The 27,942-nt window shown below is 46.3% G+C and overlaps 1 protein-coding gene across 5 annotated transcripts; it reads left to right on the top strand.

The window, feature by feature from the left end:
• Nucleotides 1-2,933: 2,933 nt before the first annotated feature.
• On the top strand, nucleotides 2,934-27,069 carry RSPH1 (radial spoke head component 1). 5 transcript variants are annotated; one of them, XM_054542574.2, is made up of 10 exons: nucleotides 2,993-3,443; nucleotides 6,379-6,454; nucleotides 6,598-6,711; nucleotides 6,814-6,919; nucleotides 13,164-13,254; nucleotides 13,820-13,955; nucleotides 16,905-16,976; nucleotides 22,145-22,298; nucleotides 23,510-23,659; nucleotides 26,690-27,069. In XM_054542574.2, the coding sequence occupies exons 1-10, from the start codon at nucleotides 3,205-3,207 to the stop codon at nucleotides 26,740-26,742; spliced, it is 1,191 nt and encodes a 396-aa protein (XP_054398549.2). In that variant the 5' UTR covers nucleotides 2,993-3,204; the 3' UTR covers nucleotides 26,743-27,069. The 5 variants fall into 5 exon arrangements, 3 of the variants coding, with proteins under 3 accessions (XP_054398549.2, XP_054398548.2, XP_002830775.3); XM_054542573.2 differs by having other exon boundaries at nucleotides 6,379-6,463; XR_008517333.2 differs by lacking the exon at nucleotides 26,690-27,069 and having other exon boundaries at nucleotides 2,934-3,443; nucleotides 6,379-6,463; nucleotides 13,820-13,927; nucleotides 23,510-23,581.
• Nucleotides 27,070-27,942: the final 873 nt, after the last annotated feature.

Raw genomic sequence — 27,942 nt, 5'->3', positions numbered from 1 at the left:
CCTCGCAGGGGATGATGGGAGACCTCTGCCAGAGGAATATGGACAGCCCCTTTTGATTTTTTAGGCAGCGGAAGAGGATTTCCTCTCATTTTCCAGTAAGGAAAAACCTCCTGATGATGTCCTCATCTTTCTGGCTCTCATCTCCCCACCACTCCCACGCCCCAGGAAAGGAGGAAGGTGGACTGAACAAGCATTTTGAGGGCCTTCAGAATTGGAAAGCGCTGCTTCTGGCATCACCAGGCATTTCCAGGTCACTGTGGGGTTGGGGTCAGGGATCCTGGGGCTCTGAGTGAGGCATCAACTTGGCTTGATGAAGTCCTCCTGGGGCTTCCCGGGTGCGCAGAGAGGTGCCCAGCGCCCCGACTGCCTCTTGGCAGCTGTGGCTCTCAGCTGGATCTGGGCTGGGATGCAGCTTCTTTCTGGAAGGAGGAATTTAGAATCCACTCCAGGTGCTGCTGCAGGAGGTGCTGGGAGGCCCATCCTGTTGTTCACCCCTTCTTGCCTTTGGTGTCAATTATTTGGATAATTGCTAAACCCACAGTGTAGTGAAATTACTATAGATTGACTGAAAGATTTGGGAGGGAAGACCCTGGCTAATTTGTATGGGATAGAAATCAAATTGTAAACCTTAGGATTTAATAGCTATAGCTAGACGTCTAGCTGCTAATGATGTGATCCAGAACAGGGTTTGCTTAACCACGTGGTTTGCTTAAGCCACTCTCTGGTGTTTGCAATCCAAGGCATTTGAACCAGTGGTCCTCTGCTTGGTAGATGGTTTACAGTCACTGCCAGAAAACTGTAGTTATTTCTTTATATCACAGATCTTGGAGGCAGTATAGTGATGGGCGACAATTGCTCTTGGGTCAGATGGCTTGATTTGAATCCCATTAGCTGTATGATCTTGGGCAAGGACCTTAACTGCAGTCGACCAAAGTTAAGGCTGTTGAGGCAGAAATTGATAAAGGCTTATTGAAAGCCAAATTTGAAGATTGAATGGGGAAGACACACCAACAAAGTTGGGTGTGTTCCAAAGTCTGTTACAAGTTGCAATGCTTTTATAAGAAAGTTGAGGAATGGGAAGGGGACTCCTCATATTGGAGTTGTCTTTTTTCATTGGAGGGACAATATAGAGGTTACAATTATTGGCTACAGATGACAACATACAGGCTAAAATGTTTTCTGCATATGAACAAGACAATCAGTGAAACGTCATGATTTAGAAACAAATCAGTATCCTTTTCAGGGTCAGTAGTTTACGTATTAATTAGTATATCAACAGTCTGAGAAACTCATGATAAGATTTGAGAGATTCACAGTAAGATTTTTGCTCAAGTACAGGATGTAAAACATGAATCATAAGACCTTCTCCAGGTAGTTAAAATATAGTTTATTCTTTTAAGTGTAGGGATGCATGACTTAACTCATGCCTGGCATGGCCTTAGGTCCTGTTTATAAGTTGGTATCTTACTGCCACAGCGTCCATTCTGTCAGTCTTATGATCTCTATTTTAACATTAATGCTTGTTAGTTGTTGTGTCTAAACTGCAAAAGGGTATTAGTGAGGCATGTTCGACCTCCCTTCCCATCATGGCTGAGAACTCAGTTTTTGAGGTTTCTGGGGCCCCCTTGGCCAAGAGGGGGTCCATTCAGTTGGCTGTGGTGGGGCTTAGGGGGTTATTTTTAGTTTATACCCCCCTATAACTGCCTTTCCTTAGATGTTCAATGGAGAAATGATAGTGAGGATTTAATAAGATAACTCATATAAAATTCTTAAAACAGTGCCCGCACACAGTGTCAGAACTTAGTAAACATTGGTTACTGTCATTGTTAGGACAAATTTGAAAGCTAAATTTCTGACATTTTAAATGTAAAAAACGAGTATTTATTTGCATATACTTATGTTACCATTCTCGATTTCTAACATTTAAAATGCTTTTGGCATTTTATTATAAAAATAGGACATGCTTAATTGTAGTCATTGGGAAACTGCCAATATGTAGAGAAGAAAATAATAATCATCTGTTATCCCTAACTCCCCACTTTTCCCCATAAGAAAAGCTGTTAAATTTTGGTGTTTACAACATTTTTATCTTTGCAACTAAAAAACGACATAATTTTGGAATCTCGTGTGTTGCTTGTAACTTGTGTATTTATTCAGTAAGTAATATATTTGGGCCTGATGATGGGTTATGGTTGTAACCTTTCATATTAGCATTGGGAAGAATCTCTAGGGGATGTGTGCTCTGAAAGATCAGCAGCTTATTCACTGCCTAGATTTGGCTTCTAGGATTCTCCTATCAAGACCAAATCCTATGGTTATTCAGTCACTCCTCCCCAGCTCCTGCAGCAACAACAAATAACACAGCTTTGCAGTCTGGGATGATGGCAGACGAAATGGGAGACAGTGAGGCGCCTTGGGCAAGCGGAGTGCGTCAGGTAAAGCAGATTTCCAAGCCTGCACGCGTACATGCATGTGCGTCTGTGATTGTGTGGGTGTGTGACCGTGGAGGGGAGCCAGGAGCGAGAGGAGAGGACCGGAGATCGTACGGGACACCCGAGAGTCAGAGGCCCGAGGGGGCTGGGACTCATGTCGAGGTCGGGGAAGGATGTAAAACCCGGAGGGACAACAGTGTAGGCCGCACCTGCTGAGAGGCCAGGGCTGCCTCCTTGAGAGTGAAGTTGTTTACAGACAAGAGAAGAGATCTTGGCGGACACATCTTAGCTAGCCGCGAATCCCGAAGGGTCAGCAGAGTCTAGAAAGGTAAATGGGGGTGGGCAGAACCCCCGGAGGGGCCTGCGAGGCCTGGGGGCGGAAGGGAGCGGGCAGTGCCCGCACTGGGCAGGGGTGAAACCCTCTCGAGAGTTGGCCCGGACGCGTTTCCCGCGTCCTTCCTCTTGAGGGCCCAGTACCCAGGTGGCTCCTCGTTGTGGCGTCACAGAACAGCCGACTAAAGTGATGGATTTCAGGGGCCAGCAACGGCGAGGTCCAGGTCAGAGAGCCAGTGGGCAGCCAGGCACGCAACCCGCTCAGGCCCTGCCCAGTCCCCGCCCCTTCCCTTCCCGAGCAGTGATTGGCCGAGGCGGCCCCTCGTTGCTATGACGGCATCCGAGTGCTGCCACTGGCTCCACCTCGTCCCTTCCTTCCCGCCCCTCCGTATTCCCGGGCGGTGATTGGTCGAGGTGCCTTTCCCGTTGCTATGACAGTATGCAAAGACTGCCAGTGGGTCCTCCCGCGCCGTCCGCGTCGCCTGTCTCGGCTCCCCATCTTTCGGGCTGGGAGGGAGGCGGGGGCCGGCCGCGTCTCCATGGCGACGCGGGACGCGGCGGTGGAGGCGGTTGCTACCCACCTGCTAGAGGCGCCGCGGCTGGGATCCAGGCTGGTGGGAGACCATGTCGGACCTGGGCTCGGAGGAGTTGGAGGAGGAGGGAGAGAATGATATTGGGGTGAGAGCTCCTGGTGAGAAGGGACTTCCCAGGGTGCGCAGCGCCGGGGGAACCTCGAGGTTGGGTTTGGAGAGTGAGGAGGCGCAGAAACCAGAGGTCTGAGTCACAGTTCCCCAGGATCCCCGGCAGGGACGAGGGCCACGCCAGACACACCTGCGTGCGTCCTGGAAGTTGATGGTGAAAAGTGAAACGCTGTGACGTCTAGTTACCACATCCCGCCTCGTTCCTCCCCCACCCGCATCCTGCCTCCCATTAAAGGCAAAGATTTCCCAGCAGAAGGCTTTGGAAGTTTTCTCCTCCCTGTGTTAATTCCCATCGAGGCAGTTTTCTTGGATGAGCAGATCATCCCACGCTGCCATACTGCCCTTGAATAAGTCATTTCTGTAGCTGAGATTTGCTCCCCCCGCATTTAGATGCATGGAGGATAGTTGCTTCCTGGCAGCCTCCAAGAAATGCTGAGGAGGCCCTGGGCTCAGGAGAGAGTTCCTGAAGATATTATCGTATAGGCGTATCCTCACATGTGCTTTATTCAGTCCGCATCTGAACTGACCCAGGTCTTTGGAGTTATTTCCTGAGTTAGGCAGCAGAGAGGAGAAAGAGCTGCACATCCAGCCTGTGAGCTGGGTTCTGTGTGGGAATATTTCTACCACCCAGAGAGTAGTTCCTCCCTACTCCAGAGGGTGACCTCTCCATGGCTGACAGGTAGGGAACCTCAGCCGCTATAGTCTGCATGAACAGTACAGAGTTGAGGTACTTTCAGAATTAACTGAAAAATCTAGCGACTCTGCAGTGGTGCTGTCAGTGCCTGCCCAGACCTTTTTGCTAGCTCTGGGCACTCATCTCCCAGCTTCCGCCTGATTTGCTACTCAAGCTAGCACCTCTGTGCACTGCAACTACCTGCCCAGTATGGAGAGCCAGAAGTGCCTGAAATTCACATCTGGCCAGACAGCCAGTAGCTAGTGCAAGAAGCAGGACAAAGTCTACAGTGCAATTGATGCCCCCAGAGTCCCCGTTGGATTAGGCCAAGTCTGGGACTTCACCTGCAGTGGCATCCTTCCTTAGCTGCCTGCGCTTTCATGTCTACTTCCCTGCAGTGGCATCCTTCCTTAGCTGCCTGCGCTTTCATGTCTACTTCCCTGCAGTGGCATCCTTCCTTAGCTGCCTGCCCTGTCATGTCTACTTCCCTGCAGTGGCATCCTTCCTTAGCTGCCTGCGCTTTCATGTCTACTTCCCTGCCTTCTTTACACTTTCTTCCAGGAGAGCACTTAAAAAAATCAGGCCAGGCGCGGTGGCTCATGCCTGTAATCCTAGCGCTTTGGGAGGCCGAGGTGGGCGGATTGCCTGAGCTCAGGAGTTTGAGACCAGCCTGGGCAACACGGTGAAACCCTGTGTCTACTAAAATACAAAAAATTAGCTGGGCATGGTGGCAGGCATCTGTAATCCCAGCTACTCGGGAGGCTGAGGCAGGAGAATGGCTTGAACCTGGGAGGCAGAGGTTGCAGTGAGCCGAGATCGCGCCGCTGCACTCCAGCCTGGGTGACAGAGCGAGACTCCATCTCAAAAAAAAAAAAAAAAGAAATCACTTGTTCAGGGTCTGATTCTGGGTGAACCCAACCTGCAACACTTGCCCAGCAAGCTTTCTAGTTTGTCTCCTCAAATGGCCCCACTGATTTGTAACTTTTTAGTGCCTATAATTTTTAGGTTCATATCACATTTGGGGTCAATTTAAAGGATTTCTGTCTTATTCAGCCACCCCAGTGGCTCACTGTTGGGTGTATTGGGAAGCCTCTTGGATGGAAGGAGGGGACTTTTGTACATTTTGATGTAAACTAACCCTGAAACAAATCTGTAAGGTCACAGATTTTTACCTTATATTCTAGGCAGGAATTAGTGGGCCAAACAGTGCTAGAAAAGGGCAAGAATTGCACAGATGTTTATTTCTGAAGTCCTCAATGTAGTGTGTCAGTACTTGTGTTATAATAAGTCTATATACATCCAATTCCATTTTTTAATTTTAATTTTTAATAAATTTTGTTGTGTATATTTAAGAAATACAGTGTGATGTTATGAGATACCCATGTTAGATCATTACTGGATGCTTTCAGCATTTTATTGTTTACTATATTCACTCTATACCCATGTATTAGGTGCTAAGAAACATTTATTTTCTGAAGGATAGGAAAATTGCAAGCTTTGATCACATTTTTTATTGATTTACTTTTAAGACAGACACATAATTGAGCTGGCGTGGCGGCTCATACCTGTAATTCCAGCACTTTGGGAGGCCAAGGTGGGAGGATCGCTTGAGTCCAGGAGTTTGAGACCAGCCAGGGAAATATAGTGAGACCTTGTCTCTACAAAAAAATTTTAAAATTAGCTGGGAATGGTGGTGCATGCCTGTAGTCTCAGCTACTCAGGAGTCTGAGGTGGGAGGATCACTTGAGCCTGGGAGGCGGAGGTTGCAGTGAGCTGAGATTGTGCCACTGCACTCTAGCCTTGGCAACAGAGTGAGGCCCTGTCTCAAAAACAAAAACAAAAACAAACCACAGATAGATATGTAATTATTGCAGCATTGGGTCATGAGTGTTTGAACCTTAAGTCTCTTGCTAGGGGTTTTAAAAATAAGATAAACTTAATCGACAAGGGAGCCCTGTGTACTCCTCAGTGCCCTCCAACCTGTCCCTTCCATCGGAAATTCCTTGCAGGGCAAAGGTCTCTTCAGGCCACACCCTGCCCCAGGGATCATTTGAGGGAAGAGTTGCTTCTCTCAGGGCAATTGCCTTTGAAATCCTGGATTACTGAAGGAAGCAAACGGGGAGGTATTTGTGTGGACTTGAACTGTTCTACCCGCATGTGCTATTTCAAGCATGTTCCTACTAAGAACACAGCTTAGAGTATCTAGCATTTTTCACAAATTGGTTAACTTTGCTTACAGGGTAAAGGATTATCACAATGAATTGCAAGCTCTGTCCTCATCTAGCCCAGGCGTGGTTACCTACCTCAACTGTAAGGTGGGAAAGGTGGGACAATTGAGTATAGTGCCGGGGATTTAGCATAGTGGGATGACTCAAGGGTATGATATTTACAAAATGCTTAGCACCTGGTTAGTGCTTAATGAATGTTACCTGTAATTGTGTCAATTTTCATTACCCAGGAATATGAGGGGGGTCGGAATGAGGCAGGCGAAAGGCACGGACGTGGGAGGGCACGGCTACCCAACGGGGACACCTACGAAGGGAGCTACGAATTCGGTAAAAGACATGGCCAGGTCAGAACCGTTGACTTGACTGGATGGTTTTCTCTATTTAATGCTCTGTTAGCAAATGCTACATTCAGCAATGATATGAATTATATAATCAATGTGTTTCAGGGGATCTACAAATTTAAAAATGGTGCTCGATATATCGGAGAATATGTTAGAAATAAAAAGCACGGTCAAGGCACTTTTATATATCCAGATGGATCCAGATATGAAGGTAAAATGTTATCACCAAGCAGACTTTCGTGTTACAGAAGTTTGTTTTTCTTTCTTTATGATTGAACTTGCCTGTGAATACTGACATGTATCAGAAAGCTTAAAGTGCTCCAGATTACTCATTCAACGAGCACAGACTGTGTTACTATATTCACAGGGTTGATGCACAAATACGAAAGCCTTGTAATTAATTAACTCACTAATGAATCTGTAGTCCTGGGAGCAGACAAAAGGGAGGCTGCTGGGTGGACGCAGGCCTCGGAGCTGGTGGACCCATTGCTTCAGCTGCTCTGCGGCATTCATCTTCCTGAACCTGTCTTTGCATTTTCCATTTCTGACCAACCCCGCATCTGACGGATGTGTTATTTCTTTAGATCGAGTGTTTCCTTACATCAGGGCTTCCTGTCTGGGAGTCTTCCTGCCTTGTTAAACTGACTTTTCCTATCTGTGCCATAATTCCTTACAGGCCAACGTTATGTTTGAGGAGGATTCTTTTTCCTTTATTTCCAAGAGCCTCCCTGCCGCCCCTTGTGCCATTGTCACCTGGTGTGACCACAACATTAGTGATATCTCAAACCTGGGAAGAGGTACCGGCAGGGAGCGTGTTGTGAGTCTTCAGAAAGTGTATATAAAATTCTGTGTTCTGGGCTTTTTGGTTTTTCCCTAGGAAGAAAGAAATTGTCTAGTTTTCTTCAGATTTCCAAAAAGATCTGTGACCCTAACCTTGGACTCTGGTACCTTGCATAGGTGACTTCACATCTCCTTGCCTCAGTTTCTCATCTGTAGCATGAAGGTTCAATGGATAAATACAGGGAGACACTTGCAACCTTGCCTGATCCATAGTGAGCACTCAGTAACTGGGGCTGGGACTGTGATGTAGCACTTGTGACAGCATCACTTCTTAGTGAGGAGGACATATTCTTACAAAGTGCAAGCTATAGTTGCTTGCTTTGCTCCTAGATAAAATAAGAACCAGTAGGTGGTTCTTATTTTAATAGATGTCAGTGATGATTCTGTCCAATTCTGAGACCAAGATGGAGGGTGTTCATACCATCCCTGTTAGATAGAGTTTGTTTTGTTTTGTTTCATAAATCCCGGAAGGCTTGCTCTATAAGAAGCACCATCTGTTTTTTAAATCAACTTTAAACAATTTAATTTGGGGCTTAATTTAATTCTTTCCAAATCCTTATGCACCTAATCTCATTCTTGTCACTTTTGATTTTAGTGTAGGTGTTGATACAATTTGAAGATATTTAGAATAAGGGATTTAAGGAATTTTGAATATGAAGGTTAAAAAGGGGTAACTGTTTCTCTGACACCAAATGCGTGGATTTTCCATGCTATGTACTTCTCCAGTCTTCTGTGGATACCAACTGAGTTTCCAATGATGCAGCTCCATTCTGACACCACCCAGAGTTAGCACAGACCCCACAGGTTAAGGGCTCAGTTTCCAAGACTGCCCCACTTCAGATGTCAACCTCAAGTTGTGGATCCCTAGGGTACCCACACTTCTATCTGACTTGGCTACAAATTGGGGGTTCCTACAACACCCTACTCAGGTTTGATATGTGCCATAGTGGCTCATAGGACTCAGGAAAACACTTTACTTAGGTTTACTGTAAAGGATATTATAAAGAATACGGATGAACAGCCAGATGCAGAGGTACACAGGGCAAGGCCTGGAAGGTTCCCAAGCACAGGAGCTTCTGTCCTCGTGGAGGTGGAGTGCACCACCCTCCTGGCACATGATACGTTTACCACCCCAGAAGCTCAACAAATCTTGCTCAAGAGTTTTTATAGAGCTTAATCTCCAGCCCCTTCCTTCTTCTTTCCCAGAGTTGGTGGGTGGGGCTGGAGGTTCCACCCTTCTTATCACTTGGTCTTTCTGGTGTTCAGTCCCATCTTGAGGCCATCCTGGGCCTCATTTGCATAAGTTCAGGTGTGGTCAAAAGAGTCTCATTTTGAATAACAAAAACATTTGTATCAGTCAGGAAATGTCAAGGGTTTTAGGAGCTCTGTGCTGGGAACCAAGAATAAAGACTAATATTTCTTATTATGCCACACTAACATATAAAGCTCATCTGGTAACAGTTGGGATTTTTGATTCTCCAGATGGCTTTGTATCTTAAAGGGTGCAAGATTTAGCCACTACCCAGAGATTTCTTCTCTGACAAAAGCTTAAATAAGTATCTTACTTCATGAAGGCAGCAATGGAAACTGAGGTCAGAAGTTATAATACTAATTGTAACATAGTAAGCCAATACTCTTCCAATCACAAAATCTCAGTTAATGTATGGCTGAGTTATTCTTAACAGTGTGTCTTGGCTGGCTGCCATCACAATGGGCCAGAATGGTTTTGTGCAGGGCAGTGTGTTCAATGTCAGGACCCTGCGGCATAAAGCCCAGTACCCTACCTGTCTCCCAGATGGTCAGACAAGTCCAATTAGGGAGTCCAGGCACCAGCAGAGGCTACAGTGCTGCAGGAGAGGAGTGGGGAGACGGTCCTGGGTGGCGGGTGACTTGGATACAGGCAGGAAGGCAGAGGTTTTTAGGGGTAGTGGGGGATGAGATGGAGGGGAGGGTGGGTGCCAGATGTTGGAGAGGCCTGGACCCCATGTACTGATGCTGAGGGTTGGGGGTATAGGGCCAACTGAGGACTCTGAGGTTAAGGAGGAGAAAGAGCATCCCTATTCCCTGCTGGCCTTGTTGCCTGTCAAATAGAACTCATCAAAACAAAGAAGTTTAAGAATGACATTGTGGAGAAACAAGAATGATATGACAACTTGAAGCTGGGTTTTTTGGAAGCCCCCGAATGGCAGGAGCTGGAAAAAATGAGCACTTGACTATTGGGATGCTTGTGGAGAAGAGAGCATGGTGTTAGAATCAGACAGACTCCAATTTTCATTTCAGTCTTGCTACCCACCAGCTGTGGGACCTTGGGCAATGCATGCAGTCTCTCTGCTTTTCAGGTTCTGCATCTGTAAAACCATATTTCAGCTATTACATATACCAAATGCTGTGGCAAGTGCACGGAACCCTGCCCAGGGTCTGACACTGTGTGTTTCCCCATAAGTGTGGGCTCCTTCTGTCTTGTGTTTGGCTGACCCAGCAGTTTAGGGAGCCAACTTGGCAAGACCATGGGCTAGCATGGCAAACCAGTGACCAACCAGCATTTGGGGTGGGAGGAGCATCCTGGAGAGCTTCTCATTTTAAATTGTCTTCAATCCCAAGTGCCAGACAAACTGCTCTACCCAAGGAGCACCTGCTCCACACCAACCAACTGACCCACCAACCAGCCAATCAAACAGCCAACCAATCAACCAACCAGCCAACTGACCAGCCAACTGACTAGCCAACCAAGCAACCAATCAACCAACCAATTAACCAACCAACTGTCTAACCAACCAACCAATTAGCCAACCAGGCAACCAACCAACCAGCCAACCAGCCAACCAAACAGCTAACCAATCAACAAACCAGTCAGCTAACTAGCCAACCAACCAAACAACCAATGAACCAGCCAACCAAACAGCCAACCAATCAACCAACCAGCCAACTGACTAGCCAACCACCCAGCCAACCAATTAACTACCCAATCAACCAGTTAACCAACCAACCAGCCAGCCAACCAACGAACCAATCGGTTAGCTAACTAACCAACTAGCCAACCAGTCAACCAACCAACCAACCAGTTAACCAACCAATTAGCCAACCAATCAACCAACCAACTGGGAGTTACTCCTGAAAAGAAATATAGTTGGAAAAAACCTCAGTTGACAAGTTCAAGAATGATCAGAAAGTATAGGATTGGGGTAGAAAGACTTAAAAAAAAAATTAAGTGCAAATTTAAAGCCACAATGATAAAGTTTTACAAATGTCATTCACCTCAAAAAAGGAAACTTGACTTATAGCTGTTAGAGATGTGCCTCAGCAGGTGACTTTTCTCTGAATTACCTTCTCTATTTGTGCAGGGTCCCTGTGGTGGCATTACAAAATGCTGGGCAGAGCCTCTTAATAGGTTTTTTAAGTAGATTGGGACTTAAAAAATTTTGCTTACAGTCCTCATGGTGCAAAATTTATTGTCTTTTGCAACTTAACTGTTCTCTTTTATTTTTGAAATTTTTCTGCAAAATATGTAATATGTTTTTCTCACCATGACACCCTGGAGACCCTCTGACATGGCCAAGAGAGGAGGGATGTAATAATTTTTTGTTTTGTTGGGAAGAAACCAAATGATGTACCTGTTTCAGCTGAGGTCTCTATGCCCCAGGGCTGTGCTGGAACCCCCTCATAATAGCTCACAAAAACCCATTCTGTGCATCTCTTCCCAGCTCCATGTGTAGCTTGAAATTGGCCACGGTGTGAGTATTTACACCACAGAAACTGGCAAATGCTACAAATCCAGGCACATCACTGCCCCTTAAGACCCAGAAAAATCCCTCTAGGTATTTGCACATCCTCATGGTTAATTTAGGTTCAGGGGCCTGAAGTATTTTTTAATGAATTATCTCAATTTGGGGATCTTCATCTCTCTTGTTCATGTTGTTCCTGTCACACATCACATCATGGGACCTAGTCCTCTTCCTTAATTGTTAGCAGTTGCCACCTTCCCTCTGTCCATGAATTTTTGGTAAGTCTGCTCTTTTCTGAATGACTACCCACTTTTTAAAATTGTGCCATGTAGCTTTCTGTGCTGCCTTCCCTGTCCTCGGCTGCTGCTCAGGTGCCAACCTTCCATCCCCAGGCTGGTGCTGGCACCCTGGGGACATGCACTGTCCTTTGTACAGCTGTTCGTTCATCTCACAAAGTGCCCAGGACATTGTAGGTGCTGAGTAAATACTGGAATGATTGAGGAAATAAATATGTAGAAGTTCCTTCTGTAGATAAATTTTGGGGTTATTCACATAAACAAATATTACTTGAATAATTAGCATTTTCTTGGCCTATTGGGTATTCTTTATCTTCATGTGGAAGTGGGTCCAGTTTTTGTGTAAGCCAGAAGCTTATGTAAGTTTTGAGAACCCTCTTTAAAAAAAAGAAAATATAAAGTAGGTATAAAAGTGAATTTTCATTTGTAATGATAAATCAAAATAAGTTAAAAATTTAAAAATACCGCAAACATCACAGAATCTAAGTAGCCTGGGTTTTAATGTCTGACATACTTCTAGAATAGCTTTTCTCCACCTTTGTTAGCTAATACTCTTTGACTGCTTCTCCATATGGCAACCATTTTGTAATGTTTTCTATAGAGAGAATATAAATATAATTCCTTCTTTTCTCTTTGATCAACAAATTGATCAACATTTGCTTTTTATTATTCGTAGTCTCAAAACATATCATTTAGCTTAATGACTTGGTGTAATATGCACGTTTTTAAGAGCTGTCACCTTTGGGAGACCTCTATTAAGTTTCTTTCCTACGTGAGCTGTAAGATTTGAGGACGTTTTGAGTTTTCTACTGCAGATTCATACTGTGGTTGACAAAAGTAGTTTGCAGTTGTCCACATCATGGAGTGGTATTATGAATTTTATGATATCCTTGCCAATTTCAGTACTGCCTGCCAAGCCTATAAGGACTTAGCAGAAGCCGTATGGAAGTGAGGAGGTGAGGGAAGAATTCAAACAGAGGCATGGCACCAGCGGATGGAGCCGGTGTGCAGCTGGGGTTAGGGTGGCACGTTGGAGTCAGATGATTGGGTGGGAGATAGACTGAAATGCTGGCAGGTGGCTGAGGATAGATGGTCAAGCCCTGGAGTTGTTGCTGGATCACTAAACATTTGCAAGGTAAATAAGTGTGGTGTTAGGATCACTGGCAATGGGTCAGACAACCTTGGTTTGTCTCCCTCTTCGTTGCATCTTTGTGGTGCCTCTGACTAACCTGTGAAATGTGCTTGTCGGTACATGCAGGTGGCTGTGGCCCACATCCATACACCTCACTCTGTACCCCGTGAACTGCTGACTCAGCCCTCTCTTAGACCACTGTCCACCGTGGCTCAGCACCTATGCCATCTGGCAAAAAAGGAAGGGGTGGAGGGATGTCAGAGTGGAAACAGACAGCAGCCTTGGTCGGTGCTGTTAAAAATCTCTCTTCTGCAGGATTTCCTGAGCAGAAGGGGCCTGTGTGTGCATGGGCTTCATTTGCTTCACAACACATCTGCCTCTGCCATGGTTAACAATTTGAAGACCTGGTACAGGGCATCGATCCCTTCTTCTCACGTGGGCTTGCCTTTGTGTTGTTCCTTTCAGGAGAGTGGGCAAATGACCTGAGGCATGGCCATGGCGTATACTACTACATCAATAATGACACCTACACCGGAGAGTGGTTTGCTCATCAAAGGTTCGGTTTCTATCTTGAGTCTTACGGGATTTGCTTATGTAATGAGAACATGATGTCTGCAGATTGTTTACACTTATTGAGGAACAGAATCATAACAAAAGCCCAGTTACCAACTCTGCCAGGCAGGTCCAATCTTTCCATGGCTTTGAGGCAAGGATGCCTTTCTGTGCAAGTGTAGACTCAAGTATCTGACATCTGCACCTCCGTTGGGGCAGAGCACGTGAGTCTTTCACCCAAGAGTCCCAGGGAGTGGAGGGCACAGAAGAGCCACTGGGGGACCTGAGCCACAGCTCCCACTAGCTCTGCCTCTTCCCTGGGGAAAACAGCTGACACACAGGAGTCTTGCCTCTGTCCAGCTGGCCGGTCCTCTGTGCCTCTGGCAATGTCCTGTGCTTGGGGCACACTGAGCAAGGTGTACCTTCTGACTGGACACAGATACAGAAGCTACATCGCTTGTGAGCCTGCAACAGCCTGGGCCTCCCTCAATGTCAATGTCTGTGTTTTAAACCTGGGAGATTTTTCACTGTGCTGGAACGAAATACCATGTTCCCTTTGTCTTAACCAGGCATGGGCAAGGCACCTATTTATACGCGGAGACGGGCAGTAAGTATGTTGGCACCTGGGTGAACGGACAGCAGGAGGGCACGGCCGAGCTCATTCACCTGAACCACAGGTACCAGGGCAAGTTCTTGAACAAAAATGTAAGTCCATGGGAAGTGACATTTGCCAATGAAGTACAAAATAACCCCCGCCCCCCGGCAGCCTGTGCAAATGTGTGACCAGAGAATACCAAAAACTCAGAGAAAACTGAGTCCGGCCTATTCAAATGTGGGGAACAGGACAGCTGTGCCATTCTCTGAGCCTCTGGTGCCCACAGAGCACAGAATTGGGGGGAGGGAGGGATTGGCCCGTTTCTCTGGGTCTCAGTACAAACTCCCACTGTCTTTCAGCGGGGACCTGTTGCATTGTTATATAACACGAGAGGACATCTGAACCTCTTGTGTGTATTCCTTCTCATCGGTAAATCAGATACCAAATATCTATTTCCTGCAATTGAGCATAGAGGTGTTTGGGTTTTGTTTCCCTGGAAGGGGAGGTGCAACATCCCTGGGGAGGAAGACCCCCAGCTCCCTCCTCATGCTACAGGCCAGCCTGCATGCTCCTAGTTGTGGTGGGAATTAAGGCTGCCAAGGGCCTGGCCAGCTTCTAGCACCCACGGTGGGCTGTTTCTGTTCGAAGACTTGGTGGTTCCTCTTGCCCTTATTGTACAGAGAAACCTTGAATAATTCAGAAGCTAATACTCAGGCCATCGTGATAGCTTTGATCAGGGGTTGAGCAGAAACTTTCCCTGAAGAGAGAATTTGCTGAGCAAATTGATGGTGTTAGGAGTTGACAGAGGGAATGTTTAGCTGATTTAATGAAGTCTCTTTAGACTCTCTGAGAATCCAGTTTTCATTTACATATAATTCATGCCCTAACTACAGATTTTACTTTTAGTCTTCATTAAAACAGCACATTCCCCTCAAACCCATGCGTTGTTTATATAATTCCCTGCAAATTTCTGTGGGTCTTTTTGGAGGAGATGGGAAGGTGGTTGCAGAGGAAGAGAATTTGATGAAAATGAATCTGGAAGAATCAATCGGCTTGTCCAGCCTAAACCAGTCTGAAAAATCAGGGTAAAAATGGAGGCTTTGTTTTGCTAGTTAGTAAAAAACTTTAAATTATACAAATAATACACAAGTACATTCCAATTGTAAAGCATTTAAACGCTAGGATCCTGCCCCACCGCCCTGGGCCCAATCCTTCTACACTATTTCTGTGTGTCATGTAAGCACATTCTAATACAGTCATCTGACACAGAATTATTATTTGGGGGTTTTAATTACATAATTAGGATCATACTGTGTCAGGATGCAAAAATATACATAAAGATACATCTTTGTCATTTTGCACATTTGGGACTATTATGTAGGTTAGATAATGGAATTGTGAAACCTTTGAGGATTGGCATTTAGAATCACAATCGGTAGTGTCCATTTTCCTAAAAAATGGTGTCAGTTTATACTCTTGTCAATAGAATATGAGTCTCTTTATCATATATTCTCATTGACATTGGATATTCTCAGTCTTTAATGTTGTTTTTGTTCTTTTCCAATCTTACGGGTAAAAAATGTCATCTCATTGTTTTAATGTGTACTTCCCTGATTACTAGTGAGGTCAAACATCTTGTCACACGTTTATTGCTGGTTTCTGTTTCTTCTTCAGAAAATTCCCTGTACATGTCCTTGTGGACAAGTTATCAATACTACAAAGCTTCAATAATTAAAACAGTGTGATACCAGGATATATACACACACACACACACACACACCAATGAAGCAAATTAGAAAGTCTAGAGACAGTTCCCAGTACATAAAATAATTTCACACACAATAAGGATGTCAAATTAACAAAGGGATGATGGGAAGAGTCAAGACATAGTGCTAGGAACACTTGATAATTATTTGGGAGGAAAATAATAGTTTTGCCTTCACACAGATGAAGATACTTTCTAGGAGAAGTAAAGATTTAAATGTACCCTACGAAATATAGAAAAAAAGTAGATGAATATTAACCTTGAAATGAGGAAAGAGAACTTTCTAAACAGAAATAGAAAGGAAAAACCAATCGGTTTAGCTTTATAAAAATAACTTCTTATAGATTAGAAAATGCTGTAAAGAGAATCTAAGAGATGACTGTTAAATGGGGAGAGAATATTTGCAACATTTAATATATAAAGTGTTGTATCAATCAATGTGATTTAAGTGGCTAAAAATCTTGAAAAAAATGCAGGCTTACTAACAACTGAAATGAAGTGAATTAAAATTGTGAGACCCCGTTGTTTTACATTAAAAAACATGTAAAAATAGAACATTTTTACAGTCCTAAAATCAAGAGTTTGAGGATCTGGGACTCTTAAGTGCAGTTGTGGGAATGAAATGATTAGAGCCTCATTTAATCAAAACACATGTATGCTTTTGTCCAGAAATTCTGAGAATTTAAGGATGGTATCAAAAGCGTACATAAAGTTTTAACTCAGAGTACGTTTGCTGGAGCGTTCTTTGTAAAAAAAAAAAAAAAAATCAGTATCCCAAATACCAACAATAGTAACTGAGTAAAATAGGTTGCAATCCATAGATGAAATAAAATACCAGGTGGCAACTGGTATTAGGAAAGAATATTTGTAAATACGGGAGTAGTTCATGCCATAGTTCTCTGTAAAAATAGAGTATGAGTTAGTATGTACAATTATGATCAGATTTTTATTTAACAATGTATACTAGAAGCAAAGTTACAAAGAATGCATCAAAATAGTAGTAGTAGTTCCATCTCTAGCTAATTTGCCTATGGATACTGATTCACTGAGGTTTTCTGAAAATGAATACATCACTTTTATAAAAAAGTAAAATGTGGTTGAAGTTTTCAAAAGTAAACAAAACAGGGCATATAAGTCCCAATTCCATTAGCCACGAGTTCACAAAAGCATTCCTTAATCCATGTTACACTTTACCCAATTTTGTGATTTGAGGTGGGTATTGTGGTGGTGACATTTGTATTTTGTATTTTCTGCTGGGTGTTGACACTTAAGAATGGTTTCTCTTTACTCGTAGCCTGTTGGCCCTGGAAAGTATGTATTTGATGTTGGGTGTGAACAACATGGTGAATATCGTTTAACAGATATGGTAAGTTGCAGAGCATGTATGGCTTTTTTACATTAACAGGCAAGTAGCTGCTCAAAAATATTGATCCTGCAAGGTTGGAGGTGGTTCGCCTAAAAGTTATGCCAACTCTTAGGAACTTTCACGTTTTCATTTTCCTTATTTGCATGTGTTAGTACAGAACTAAATTGCCAGAAGCAAACAATATCATTTCCCAGTTATTGCAGAACTCTAGACTTTGTTGATAGATACCGTTTTTGTCAATAGAAACTAATCCTGGCCGGGCACAATGGCCCACGCCTGTAATCCCAGCACTTTGGGAGGCCGAAGTCATGGATTGCTTTAGGTCAGGAGTTCGAGACCAGAATGGCCAACATGATGAATCTGTCTCCACTAAAAATACAGAAATTAGCTGGGCATGGTGGCGCATGCCTGTAATCCCAGCTACTCAGGAGGCTGAGGCAGGAGAATCGCTTGAACCTGGGCGGTGGAGTTTAAAGTGAGCCAAGATCACGCCACTGCACTCCAGCCTGGGTGACAGAGTGAGACTCTGTCTCAAAAACAAACAAAACAAACAACAAATAAAAAACTAATCCTGAGTAGGAGGGTTCTAGACAGTGTTACATCCCAGAAGTGAAAACTGAATCTGTAACTGGTGTTGCCACAGTTTGTCCAATGACTGTTAGCTTGTCTGGTGTGCGGCATGCTTCTCTGAACGCGCCATTGGTAAGTTTTTCTCTCGTTTTTTCCTTTCCAATATCTAACATCAATATTAACACTACATTGACATTCCCTGGTTAATAGTACAGCTAGTCAGCTAATATTGCCATTATAAGGCATTGAGATATGTATATGTGTTGAGGTGGGAATATCTGTGTCCCTATTCCTCTCATGATTAATGTCTGACCAATCCCTGTAGATAATTAGCAATTCAGTAACATTTCCTGACCCTGGTACTGGTTTTGATCCTTTTGTCTTATTTGTTTAGCTGAGGTCATTCTCACTGTAAGAAGTTTTGAGTTTTAAGGAGGAGTGTGAACCTGGCAGACACACGCATGGAATCGTGCTTTTGTTTGTTTTTTGGTCTCTGAAGTTGTTGAGGTGTCCCTTCCTAGTGAGTTAAGAATATATTATTGTACACAAACTCTCCCATATTTGCATACTTTCTTTCTGAAGAAAGCCGGGGAACAGCTTGTTTGGGTCTACCACCACATCAATGCCCTTTCAACCTGGGTTAGTCCTTTTTGTGCTGCTATAAAGGAATTCCTAAAGCTGGGTAGATTATAAAGAAGAGAGGTTTATTTGGTTCACAGTTCTGCAGGCTGTACAAGAAGCATGGCACCAACAACTGCCTGGCCTCTGGTGAGGCCTCAGGAAGCTTCCACTCATGATGGAAGGTGAAGGGGTGCTGGCACCATAGCTCAAAAGAGGAGGAAAAGAGGGGAGGAGGTACCAGGTATATATATATATTTTTAACAACCAGTTCTCGTGTGAACTAATAGAGCAAGAACTCACTCATCACCACAGGGAAGGCATCACACCATTCATGAGGGATCCGCTGCCATGAGCAAAACACCTGCCACCAGGCCCCACCTCCAACCCTGGGGGTCACATTTCAACATGCGATTTGAAGGGGACAAACACCCAAACTATGTCACAACCTGAGCCAAGTCACCTCGTTTTGTTTTTTTTTGTTGCTGTGTCCCTCGTCAACCCCTTGGCATCACCCAGAGGCCCTGCTTTAAACCAGCTCCTCGTTACCTTGGGCTCAGCTGTGAGGCTGGGGAAAGCCCCCTTGGTCACAGAAGCTACACTGTGGGGAGCTTGGAAGGCTGCGGGAGATCCTGTGCATGAGCGCCTGTCCCGCACCTGCTCCATGCCGCCCACTGCTGTCTCTACCTAATGCTCCATCCTTTCACCCCAAGGGCCCTGGCCTTGAATCCTAAGTCTAAACTCATCACCAATTTTTCAATTCGATGCTCTTCAATGCTCTCCAGACAGGTTTTTTTTTTGAGATGGAGTTTCGCTCTTGTTGCCCAGGCTGGAGTGCAGTGGCGTGATCTCAGCTCACTGCAAACTCCGCCTCCCGGGTTCAAGCGATTCTCCTGCCTCAGCCTCCCAAGTAGCTGGGATTACAGGCATGTGCCACCACGCCCGGCTAATTTTGTATTTTTAGTAGAGATGGGGTTTCTCCACATTGCCCAGGCTGGTCTCAAACTTTCGACCTCAGATGATCCACCTGCCTCAGCCTCCCAAAGTGGTGGGATTATAGGTGCACTGCACCCAGCCCTCCAGAGAGTTTTTTAACTTTTCTCGTTTTTCTTCCTAGAGTCAGTTAGATTCTAAAACCAAAGGGAGTCTTTGAATCTTTATCCCTTAACCTCGCATGATCGAGTGAGTGTCTGTGCTCCGTTGCTGCCTCCTGAGTGGCCAGAGCTGGACGTCCCCAGGGCTCTCGGCCCTGACCTCAGCCACCCTCTTTTCCTGATTCCTGCTCCTGCGATGTTCTACTTTCTGCATATCACTCTGGCCACAGTTATTTAGTTTCCCCAAACAGCCCATGGTTGCTCATGCTCCGCCTTCTTGGCTGACCAGAATCCTGTGTGGCCTCACAGTGATCTGTCTTCTTTGCCTCTTCTTCTCCTGCTTTGCTCCAGCTAAAAGGAACCACTGGCTAGGGGCAGGTCCCTAGCAATCCAGAAAATGAAATGGCCACGATGCTTGATTTTGTTGCTAAGTATGAGGCCCTACCTCCTCTGAGCATGGATTCTTCATGGACCGCAGGGTGCTCTAGTCTGGGTGGAAGGCAGCTTCCTATAAGTCATCTGCATCTAACAAAACATAGAGGAATTTGACATACTGTCCTCCCCCGAGGTTCCACTCCATTTATGTGTGTGTGTGTGTGTAACCTCCTACACACATAGTCAGAAGCCTAAGAAAGACAGTCAGCTTTAGGATTCGATTGTGACAGGGAGGTATTTAGTATTTTGCTGGGATTTCCATGGGGTTGGACACCTCTCACCTGTTCCCTGAAGGAACCTATTAGTTAAATTGATATATTGTCAGCACTGGGAATAACTGTTTAGGTTTACTGGTGATTGAGCAAGTTTTTACATTTGTGTAGTGATAAAAATAAAGCCCATCTTATTAAGTGCTTTGCAGCTTTAGACTACTGGAAAAAGTTCCTAGAAGTCAGTATCTCAGGACGATGAGAAGAAGGTAGAAGGAGCATCAGTAACATCTAAGGGAGAATTACTGATATAAGCCCCAAGTCTTGTTGCTGTTTAGGAAAAACCACCCATGAAATAATGCAGCAACAGCCTGAGGGCTTTGTGGAAGGCCTCCCACTGTACTGTGGGGATGGATTAAGATGGTGGTGGAACAGAAGAGCCTCCGTGTTCTCTTTCCTTAGTAAAGGGAATGTATCCCCTGTAGAGTAGGGGTTGCCAAGCTGCAGCCCGTGGCTCACTCCCTGTTTCTTTTTAAATTATGGTTTTATATGTACATTTATAGAGTTTGAAATTTGCCATTTTAAAGCATGCTTTCAGTGGCATTCAGTATGTTCAGTGTTGAGCAACTGTGAGAACAATGCATTTCCGGAGCTTGTCCGTTATCCCAGACAGAAACTCTGTACCTATTAAGCAACAACTCCCCATTCGACCTCCCCCAGCCCCTGATATCTTTTAATCTACTTTCTTTCTCTATGAATTTGCCTATTCTAGATGTTGCATATAAATGAATTCATTCTCTATTTGTCCTTTTGTGTCTGGCTTCTTTCGTTTAGCACGACGTTTTCAAGGTTCTTGCTTATCCATTCGTCTGTTGATGGACAATTGAGTTGCTTCCACATTTTAGCTATTATGAATAATGCTGCAACGAACATTCGTGTACAAGCATCTGTTCGAATCTCTGTTTTCAGTTCCTTTGGTTATATACTGAGGACTGGAATCGCTGGGTCATATGGTGATGCTGTTTTGCTTTTTGAAGAACTGCCAAATGTTTTCTACAGTAGCTGCAGCATTTTACATTCCCACCAGCAATGTAAGAGGGTTCCACCTCTTGGTTTTATACATAAAGTGGAGTGCGGTTCCCAAACTAGCACTGTCAGCTTCACCTGGGAATCTGTTAGGAATGCAGCTTATTGGACGCTATTCCAGACCTGCTGAATCTGAAACTCTGGGGGTGGGGCTAGCAATCTGTCTTTTAATGCTTTCTGGGTGATTCTGATCTAAGTCAAGTTTGAGGACCCTGTCCTGCAGCATTGGTGTCACCCTTCATGGGTGGCCATACTCGAACACTCTGAGACCAAAATAGAGAGTAATTGATTTCCCAGTGACTCAGCGGAAGAGGCAGGTGTCTGCCCCTCTCTGTCATCGGTATTATCACTTATGTGGCAGCGAAGTGCTCCATAGTCATAGTGCTGATGCTCAGATCTTTGGAATTTTGTGACTGTCACAAAACTGAGAAGTAGGCAAATATGCCTGGCAAAATTGGCACATGTTGGCTGCTCACCATTGTCGGAATTGTACTTTTTTTTTTATTACAAAGTGTTCCACATTCAGACTTGATGAACTCTCATTCTGCTTTCCTTGAATTTTATTTTTCCCCATAATCCTTGACACTAGAGCTTTCGTGTTTATGCAAATCCATATCATATGGACATCTTAGGAACTTCTTAGGCCTATAAGCCTAAAACAAATGGCTGTTTCTTTTATTATTTATATAAAGAATAATATAAATAATTATGTTTCTACTAAGCTCAGTAGACATATAATTATATAATATAAGAATTTTTTATATTAGAGTTGCAAAATGTGGCTGAACAATTGAAAAGACCACTTACTCCTGGTCACTCAGTTCTGGCCACTTAGTCCTGGCCATGTCTTAGCTATTGCAGGTGACTGCGACATGCTCATCTGAAAGCCTTTTGTGGCGCCCATTATAAAGCTCGCTGGCCCAGCATTGCTCTGGAGACCTTATTTCTCACCCTGGCTCTTTCAAGATCCGTTCTCAACCCTGAGATTATACCACGGATAGTCAGCAACTGGTCTGATTCCTGAATGACTTCCTAAAAAGGCTGAAACACAAGCCAAAACCTGTCTTTCAAAACTTGTCCTTCCTCCCTCACTTTTAATAGTCCAGACCAAGATCTCACAAATGTTGGTAAATGTACATTTTTGCACTTAAAATAGGAAAGAGGAGAAGAGGAAGAGGAGGAAGAATTAGTAACTGTTGTTCCAAAATGGAAAGCTACCAAAATCACTGAATTGGCCCTGTGGACACCAACTCTCCCCAAAGAGCCGACCTCTACGGATGGACCTGGCCAAGAGGCTCCAGGAGCTGAGAGTGTGGGGCACCCCCGGGCTGTGGGGTGGAGGGGGCAGAGGGTGTGGGGCATCCCCAGGCTGTGGGAAAGAGGGTGTGGGGCACCTTTGGGCTGTGGGACAGAGGGTGTGGGGCACCCCCGGGCTGTGGGGTGGAGGTGGCATAGGGTGTGGGGCACCCCCGAGCTGTGGGACGCCTTTGGGCTGTGGGACAGAGGGTGTGGGGCATCCCCGGGCTGTGGGGTGGAGGGGGCAGAGGGTGTGCGGCACCCCCGGGCTGTGGGACAGAGGGTGTGGGGCATCCCCAGGCTGTGGGAGGGAGGGTGTGGGGCGCCTTTGGGCTGTGGGAGTTGTGGACATCCTGTTTTCAGGCCAGGTGTGGTTGGACTCTCTGAAAATCAGATGCTGGGTCACTTGAGTGTGCGGGATGTTATCAGGGAGAGCCTTTGGGATTGGAGGACGCTCCCGGGGAGCGGAGGGGAGAGGAAAGTAACAGGGTTGATTGGACAGAGGCAGAGGCGTGGCCTCCACAGCCTTGCTTCATTCCGTGGGGAGCACTGTGGCGTCTCGGGGACCTGTATCCCCTCACTTAGGTCAGTGAGTGAATGTGGGTGTGACCCCGGGCTGGCACTGACAGCAGCTGGGGGGACAGTCCTTCCCTGAAGAAGGGTCCACGTGGCGCCTCCAGGTCCAACCCAGCGGTGTTTCTGGAAGTCCTTAATGTGCCGGGGGAAGTTGAAGGTGGCTACCCCGGGTGAGATCCCTTCCATTGCAAGCGGAGGAAAGCCAGCTCTGATTGGCCTCCGTGAAAGAATACTCATGCTGCTAAGAATTTCTTGGCTCACGTGACTGGGAAGCTCCGGGACAGCCCCCGGAATGGCCGGGCAGCCTCCGCCCTCTGTCCCAGCTCTCCTCTGCGCTGGCTCCTCTGGCTGACACTCTCAGGAACCCCAGGGGACTTCTCTTTCTCAAGAGTCTCATCAACACCCTCAGGAATGAAAGTTATCAGACTACCTGCTCCCATCCCCAAGCCACTGACTACAGTGGGGCCTGGGCTGCTCCCCTGGCCAGGCCTGGGCTGGGCTGGGCGGGTGTTGACATGGGGAACATGAGGTGCTGCCAGTGGGAAGGGGAGGGTGGGGGCACGGCAGCCCAGGGGACAGCTGCCCTGCACAGGTCTGCAGGCTCCATTGTTCCCAGGAACTCAGGCTTCTGACCTGTGTTTTATCTCAGGTGCAGGAGAACCCGGGGAGGAGGCCCAGGCTCTGCTGGAGGGCTTCGAGGGTGAGATGGACATGAGGCCTGGAGATGAAGATGCAGACGTCCTCCGGGAGGAGAGCCGGGAGTATGACCAGGAGGAGTTCCGCTATGACATGGATGAGGGTGAGGTCCCTGTGCAGGGAAGTGGGGCGAGGGCCCACACATAGGGGCCACGAACAGTGAGATTCCCCTTCCCTCCACCAAAGCCTGCCTTCAGCTGGGCCCCAGGGACTCGGGGAAGGCTTAGGGGGCCCCCTGTGAGCACTCACTGGAGCCATCTCAGAACGTTGCTCCCGGGCAGGCCCTCCTGCAAGCCTGGCTGCAGTGGGAAAGGCCTGGGTATGCAGCGGTGCCCGTGCTCGTTGTCACAGGAGGACCGCCCCCAGGCTGGAGAGGCCCGTCAGACATGCAGAGCCTGGCTTTCTTCTCTTGCGTGATTTTTTTTTTTTTTTTTTTTTTTTGAGATGGAGTCTTGCTGTGTCACCCAGGCTGGAGTACAGTGGTGCGATCTTGGCTCACTGCAACCTCCACCTCACTGGTTCAAGCAATTCCCCTGCCTCAGCATCCCAAGTAGCTGGGATTACAGGTGCATGCCACCATGCCCGGCTAATTTTTTTGTATTTTTAGTAGAGATGGGGTTTCACCCTGTTGGACAGACTGGTCTCGAACTCCTGACCTCATACAGTACGCCCACTTCGGCCTCCCAAATTGCTGGGATTTGCATGATTTTTAGCAGGGCTGACTCACAGGAGTATGGTTTAAGACTAGTGGTGTCGGGAACTAGCTCTTTTTCAATGGGTTTGGATGTAAGATTAATCTAGAAACTTTTGCCTCTGCCAGCTCATAGGGCAGGGATTTGACCTCAGTTCTGACTAACTGAAGCCTCAGGTTCCTGGAATCTTTAAAAATCTTTCCCCAAGTGCTTGTGGGCAGTTGCAGAAAGCCCGGAGAGAGGACTCTCTTCCCTTAACTCACTTTTCACATCTGACTGAAAGAGGGTGTCATGGTTGTGAGGGAAAGGGCCATCTGGGAACAGCCTGGGCACGGCGGCCTCAGGCACGGGGTCTGCAGTCCCATTCCACTTAGTTTGTCTCTGTTGTAAATTAAGAATATACTTCCCATTCCTTTGAAAATAATACTTGAAATAATGAAATCACATAAGGCAGTTTTCTCTTAGATGCTTGAAGCACGCATAGACTTTCGTGATTGGTAATTCCCCTGAGCGCTGTAGCGATGCACCCAGTGACGCAGTGCTGAGGTGGAACGTGGGGTCAGGTGGAAACCTGGCTTTACAAGTGAGCATCATCTCTGCTTCTCTGACTTGCACAGGGTGGATAGAGATCGTCTCTGCTTCTCTGACTTGCACAGGGTGGATAGAGTAAGCCCTGGCAGGTAGGGGGTCCACAGGATTCTGTTAGGACTGAGTGGCTAGAGTATGCACGGTGTTACAGCAGCATCCAGCTGTGCCCACAGATGTCAGTCCTTAGTCACTGTGGAGCACGGCTGGAGGGGGAGACACGGTTTGATAGGCAGTGTGGAAGTGAGGGGCTGGGCTCTCGCCCTCCAGCACCTAATGGGAAGCTGGAATAAAGGAATCAGTGAGTTCCCTGCAGTGACAGGGATGTGTTACCATGTACCCAGGAGAGGTGATGACTCACCTGGGGCAGGACCAGGAAACTCCAGGTTAGCTGGGAGGGAGGTGGCAAGGAATGGGTGAAACCAGGAAGGAAATTCCAGGCAGAGAGCAGAGTCTCACAGCAGAAGAGTGTAGGGGTGGGGAGGTGGCCCCTTTCCCTTGGAACCGGATGGCCTTTGAACTTGATCCTGAGCCCGGTAGGCGGGACCTCTGGGGGCTGTGGGGATTGCCTGTATCAGGCTTGCTCTCTGAGCTTCTCTGGGGCAATGAGGATGGGTGCCCTGGAGCCAGGCAAGGCAGGAGGCCCCAGAAACTTTGGTGGAGGAGATAACGGAGGGGATGGAGCAGGAAGAATCCTGAAAACCGGACTGGGAGAGATGGGGCCGAGAGGACGATGCCCAGTACCAGCGGGCGTCTGAGACTGGGTTCATGCACCAGCCTTGGACAGAGGGAACACCCCCTTAACTCAGTGGTTTTGGGGCTCCAGGGGACATTTGGCAATGTCTGGAGACTTGGGAGGCTGGTGAGGGAGGTGCTGCTGGCATCTTCCTGGGTGGAGGCTGGGGACGGTGCTGAATACCCTGCAGGGCACAGGACAGCCCCCAGCAAAGGGTCACCCAGGCCACAGTGTCAGGAGGGCCCTAAGTGAAAAGGGAGTAATACAAAATAGGCTTAGTCAGCAGAATATTTATCAAAATAATGCAAGTTCAACATGTATTCATCATGAATCCCACATTACATTGGAGATTTACCCTGCTAATTTCTTTTTTAATATACCCAACAGTGAAAGTTATAGAGTTTAATTAATAATAAAAAATAACTCTACCTTTCCCAAAACATTTAAATATAGCATCTTATAAGAATGTGGCAAATTTCTGCTTTTTTTTTTTTTTTGAGATGGAGTCTTGCTCTGTCGCTCAGGCTGGAGTGCAATGGTGTGACCCTGGCTCACTGAAACCTCCACCACTGGGTTCAAGCGATTCTCTTGCCTCAGCCTCCCAAGTAACTGGGTTTATAGGCATGCGTCACCATGCCCAGCTAATTTTTGTATTTTTAGTAGAGACGGGGTTTCACCATGTTGGCCAGGCTGGTCTTGAGCTCCTGACCTCAAGTGATCCGCCCACCTTGGCCTCCCAAAGTGCTGGGATTACAGGCGTGAGCCACTGTGCCCGGCCTGCTTTTCTTTTAAATTAATAGCCAAGCAATTACATGTTTTATCCACAAAGCTGGCTGTTTTGGACAGGTGTGCAGGCATAAGAGAATTACTGATGTTACATGGATAGTCTTGTCTTAGCATTTACTTTGAGTATGTATTTTGCTTATTTTATTTCTGGTACCAAAAGAAAAAACTGTTGAAGTGTGTATGAGATAAAATTTAACATTCAATTTTTGACTGATGAATGCTTAATAGTTACAATAATTTTTTTTTTTTGGCAAAAGATCTGTTAGTGAATAAAGACTTTAAAAATAGAACAAAGTAAATATGAGATATATTCATATTTGTCTTTTCTTTTCAGGAAACATTAATTCTGAAGAAGAAGAAACTAGACAGTCAGAGCTCCAGGACTAAGACGAAGTGAGCTGAGAGGAGATCATATCATAAGAATGCTTCTGTCATTAGCCTGGTGCGGTGCTGCGTGTATCTAGTTCCAGCTACTTGAGAGACTGAGGCAGGAGGATTGCTTGAGTCCGGAAAGTGGCAGTTGCAGTGAGCTGAGATTGCGGCACTGCACTCCAGCCTGGGTGACAGAGCGAGACCCTGTCTCAAAAACAAACAAAAAATGCTTCTGTCAGTTAACAATCTTTATTAGAGGGTTTTTAGTCTTTCTTTCTCAGCTGTGTGTTAAGTTGGTTGACAATTGCAAATAAACCTCTTTATTATCCTTTCTTTCTGAAATAGCCTCTGCTTCAAGTTCTGTAAACTGAAGGTTACCACGTGGTTTTGCCACGGTTTTTCAGTGGCGTCTTCTCCTTGGATAGAGAAAACTGTAACTCTGCGGGAGACGGTGAATGGAAGTTTGGCTTCTGGCTGAGCTGGGAGAATAATCCTGTACCCAAACCCCTCTCTCAGATTTCCCACAAGGGAGGTAGGAAGCGCTTAGAACATGAGGGTTGCTGTGTGCAATGCTCCTCGAATGCAGTGTGATGGGTACATGGCCGACTTGGGTAGGAGACCCCCCACTGCCCCGCAGGGCTCCCTCCCACTCCTTCGCCTCTCCCTGTGGAGCCCAGGCCCACTGTGGGGGCCCTGCAGGTGGCTGGGGAGAAGAGCCTCCCGCAGGCCAGGCTTTGGCCTGTTTTGCACACGCTTCAGTTTCTTAGTGTGCTGGAGGCTGCCACCTGCACCTCATTCTTATTTCTTGAGGACCGTCTCAGACTCTGCCTCTCCTTTCTCTCCCCAGTGCCAGGCCACCCCCTTGTTCCTGGGCAGGTAAGCGAGGACCTCCCAGGGGAGCCCGACTCCCCATCTTGCATAGCTCTCATGGCTTTGCTTCACGTATCCTCCCCTCCCCTGAGTTACTCAGAGGGCAAGTGTCTTCAGTTCACCCCAAAATGTCCTTTAGAGTTAGTTTAACAAATGTCAAGGACATTTTCAGTTCATCCCAGACATCTTCAGTTCACCCCGAAACAGTTCACCCCACATACTATCAGTTCACCCCAAAATGTCCTTTAGAGACATAATCTGGGGGCTATGTCTCTAAACAGGGGGCCCGTGGAGACAAAAGTGGCTCCTTCTTGGATGCTAACCCACCATGTTGACGTCTGATCG

This window comes from Pongo abelii, chromosome 22 (genome assembly GCF_028885655.2).
Source record: "Pongo abelii isolate AG06213 chromosome 22, NHGRI_mPonAbe1-v2.0_pri, whole genome shotgun sequence".
Classification (NCBI taxonomy): domain Eukaryota; kingdom Metazoa; phylum Chordata; class Mammalia; order Primates; family Hominidae; genus Pongo; species Pongo abelii.
Note: the sequence above shows the minus strand (reverse complement) of the source record. Positions and strands in the feature narration are given on the sequence as shown.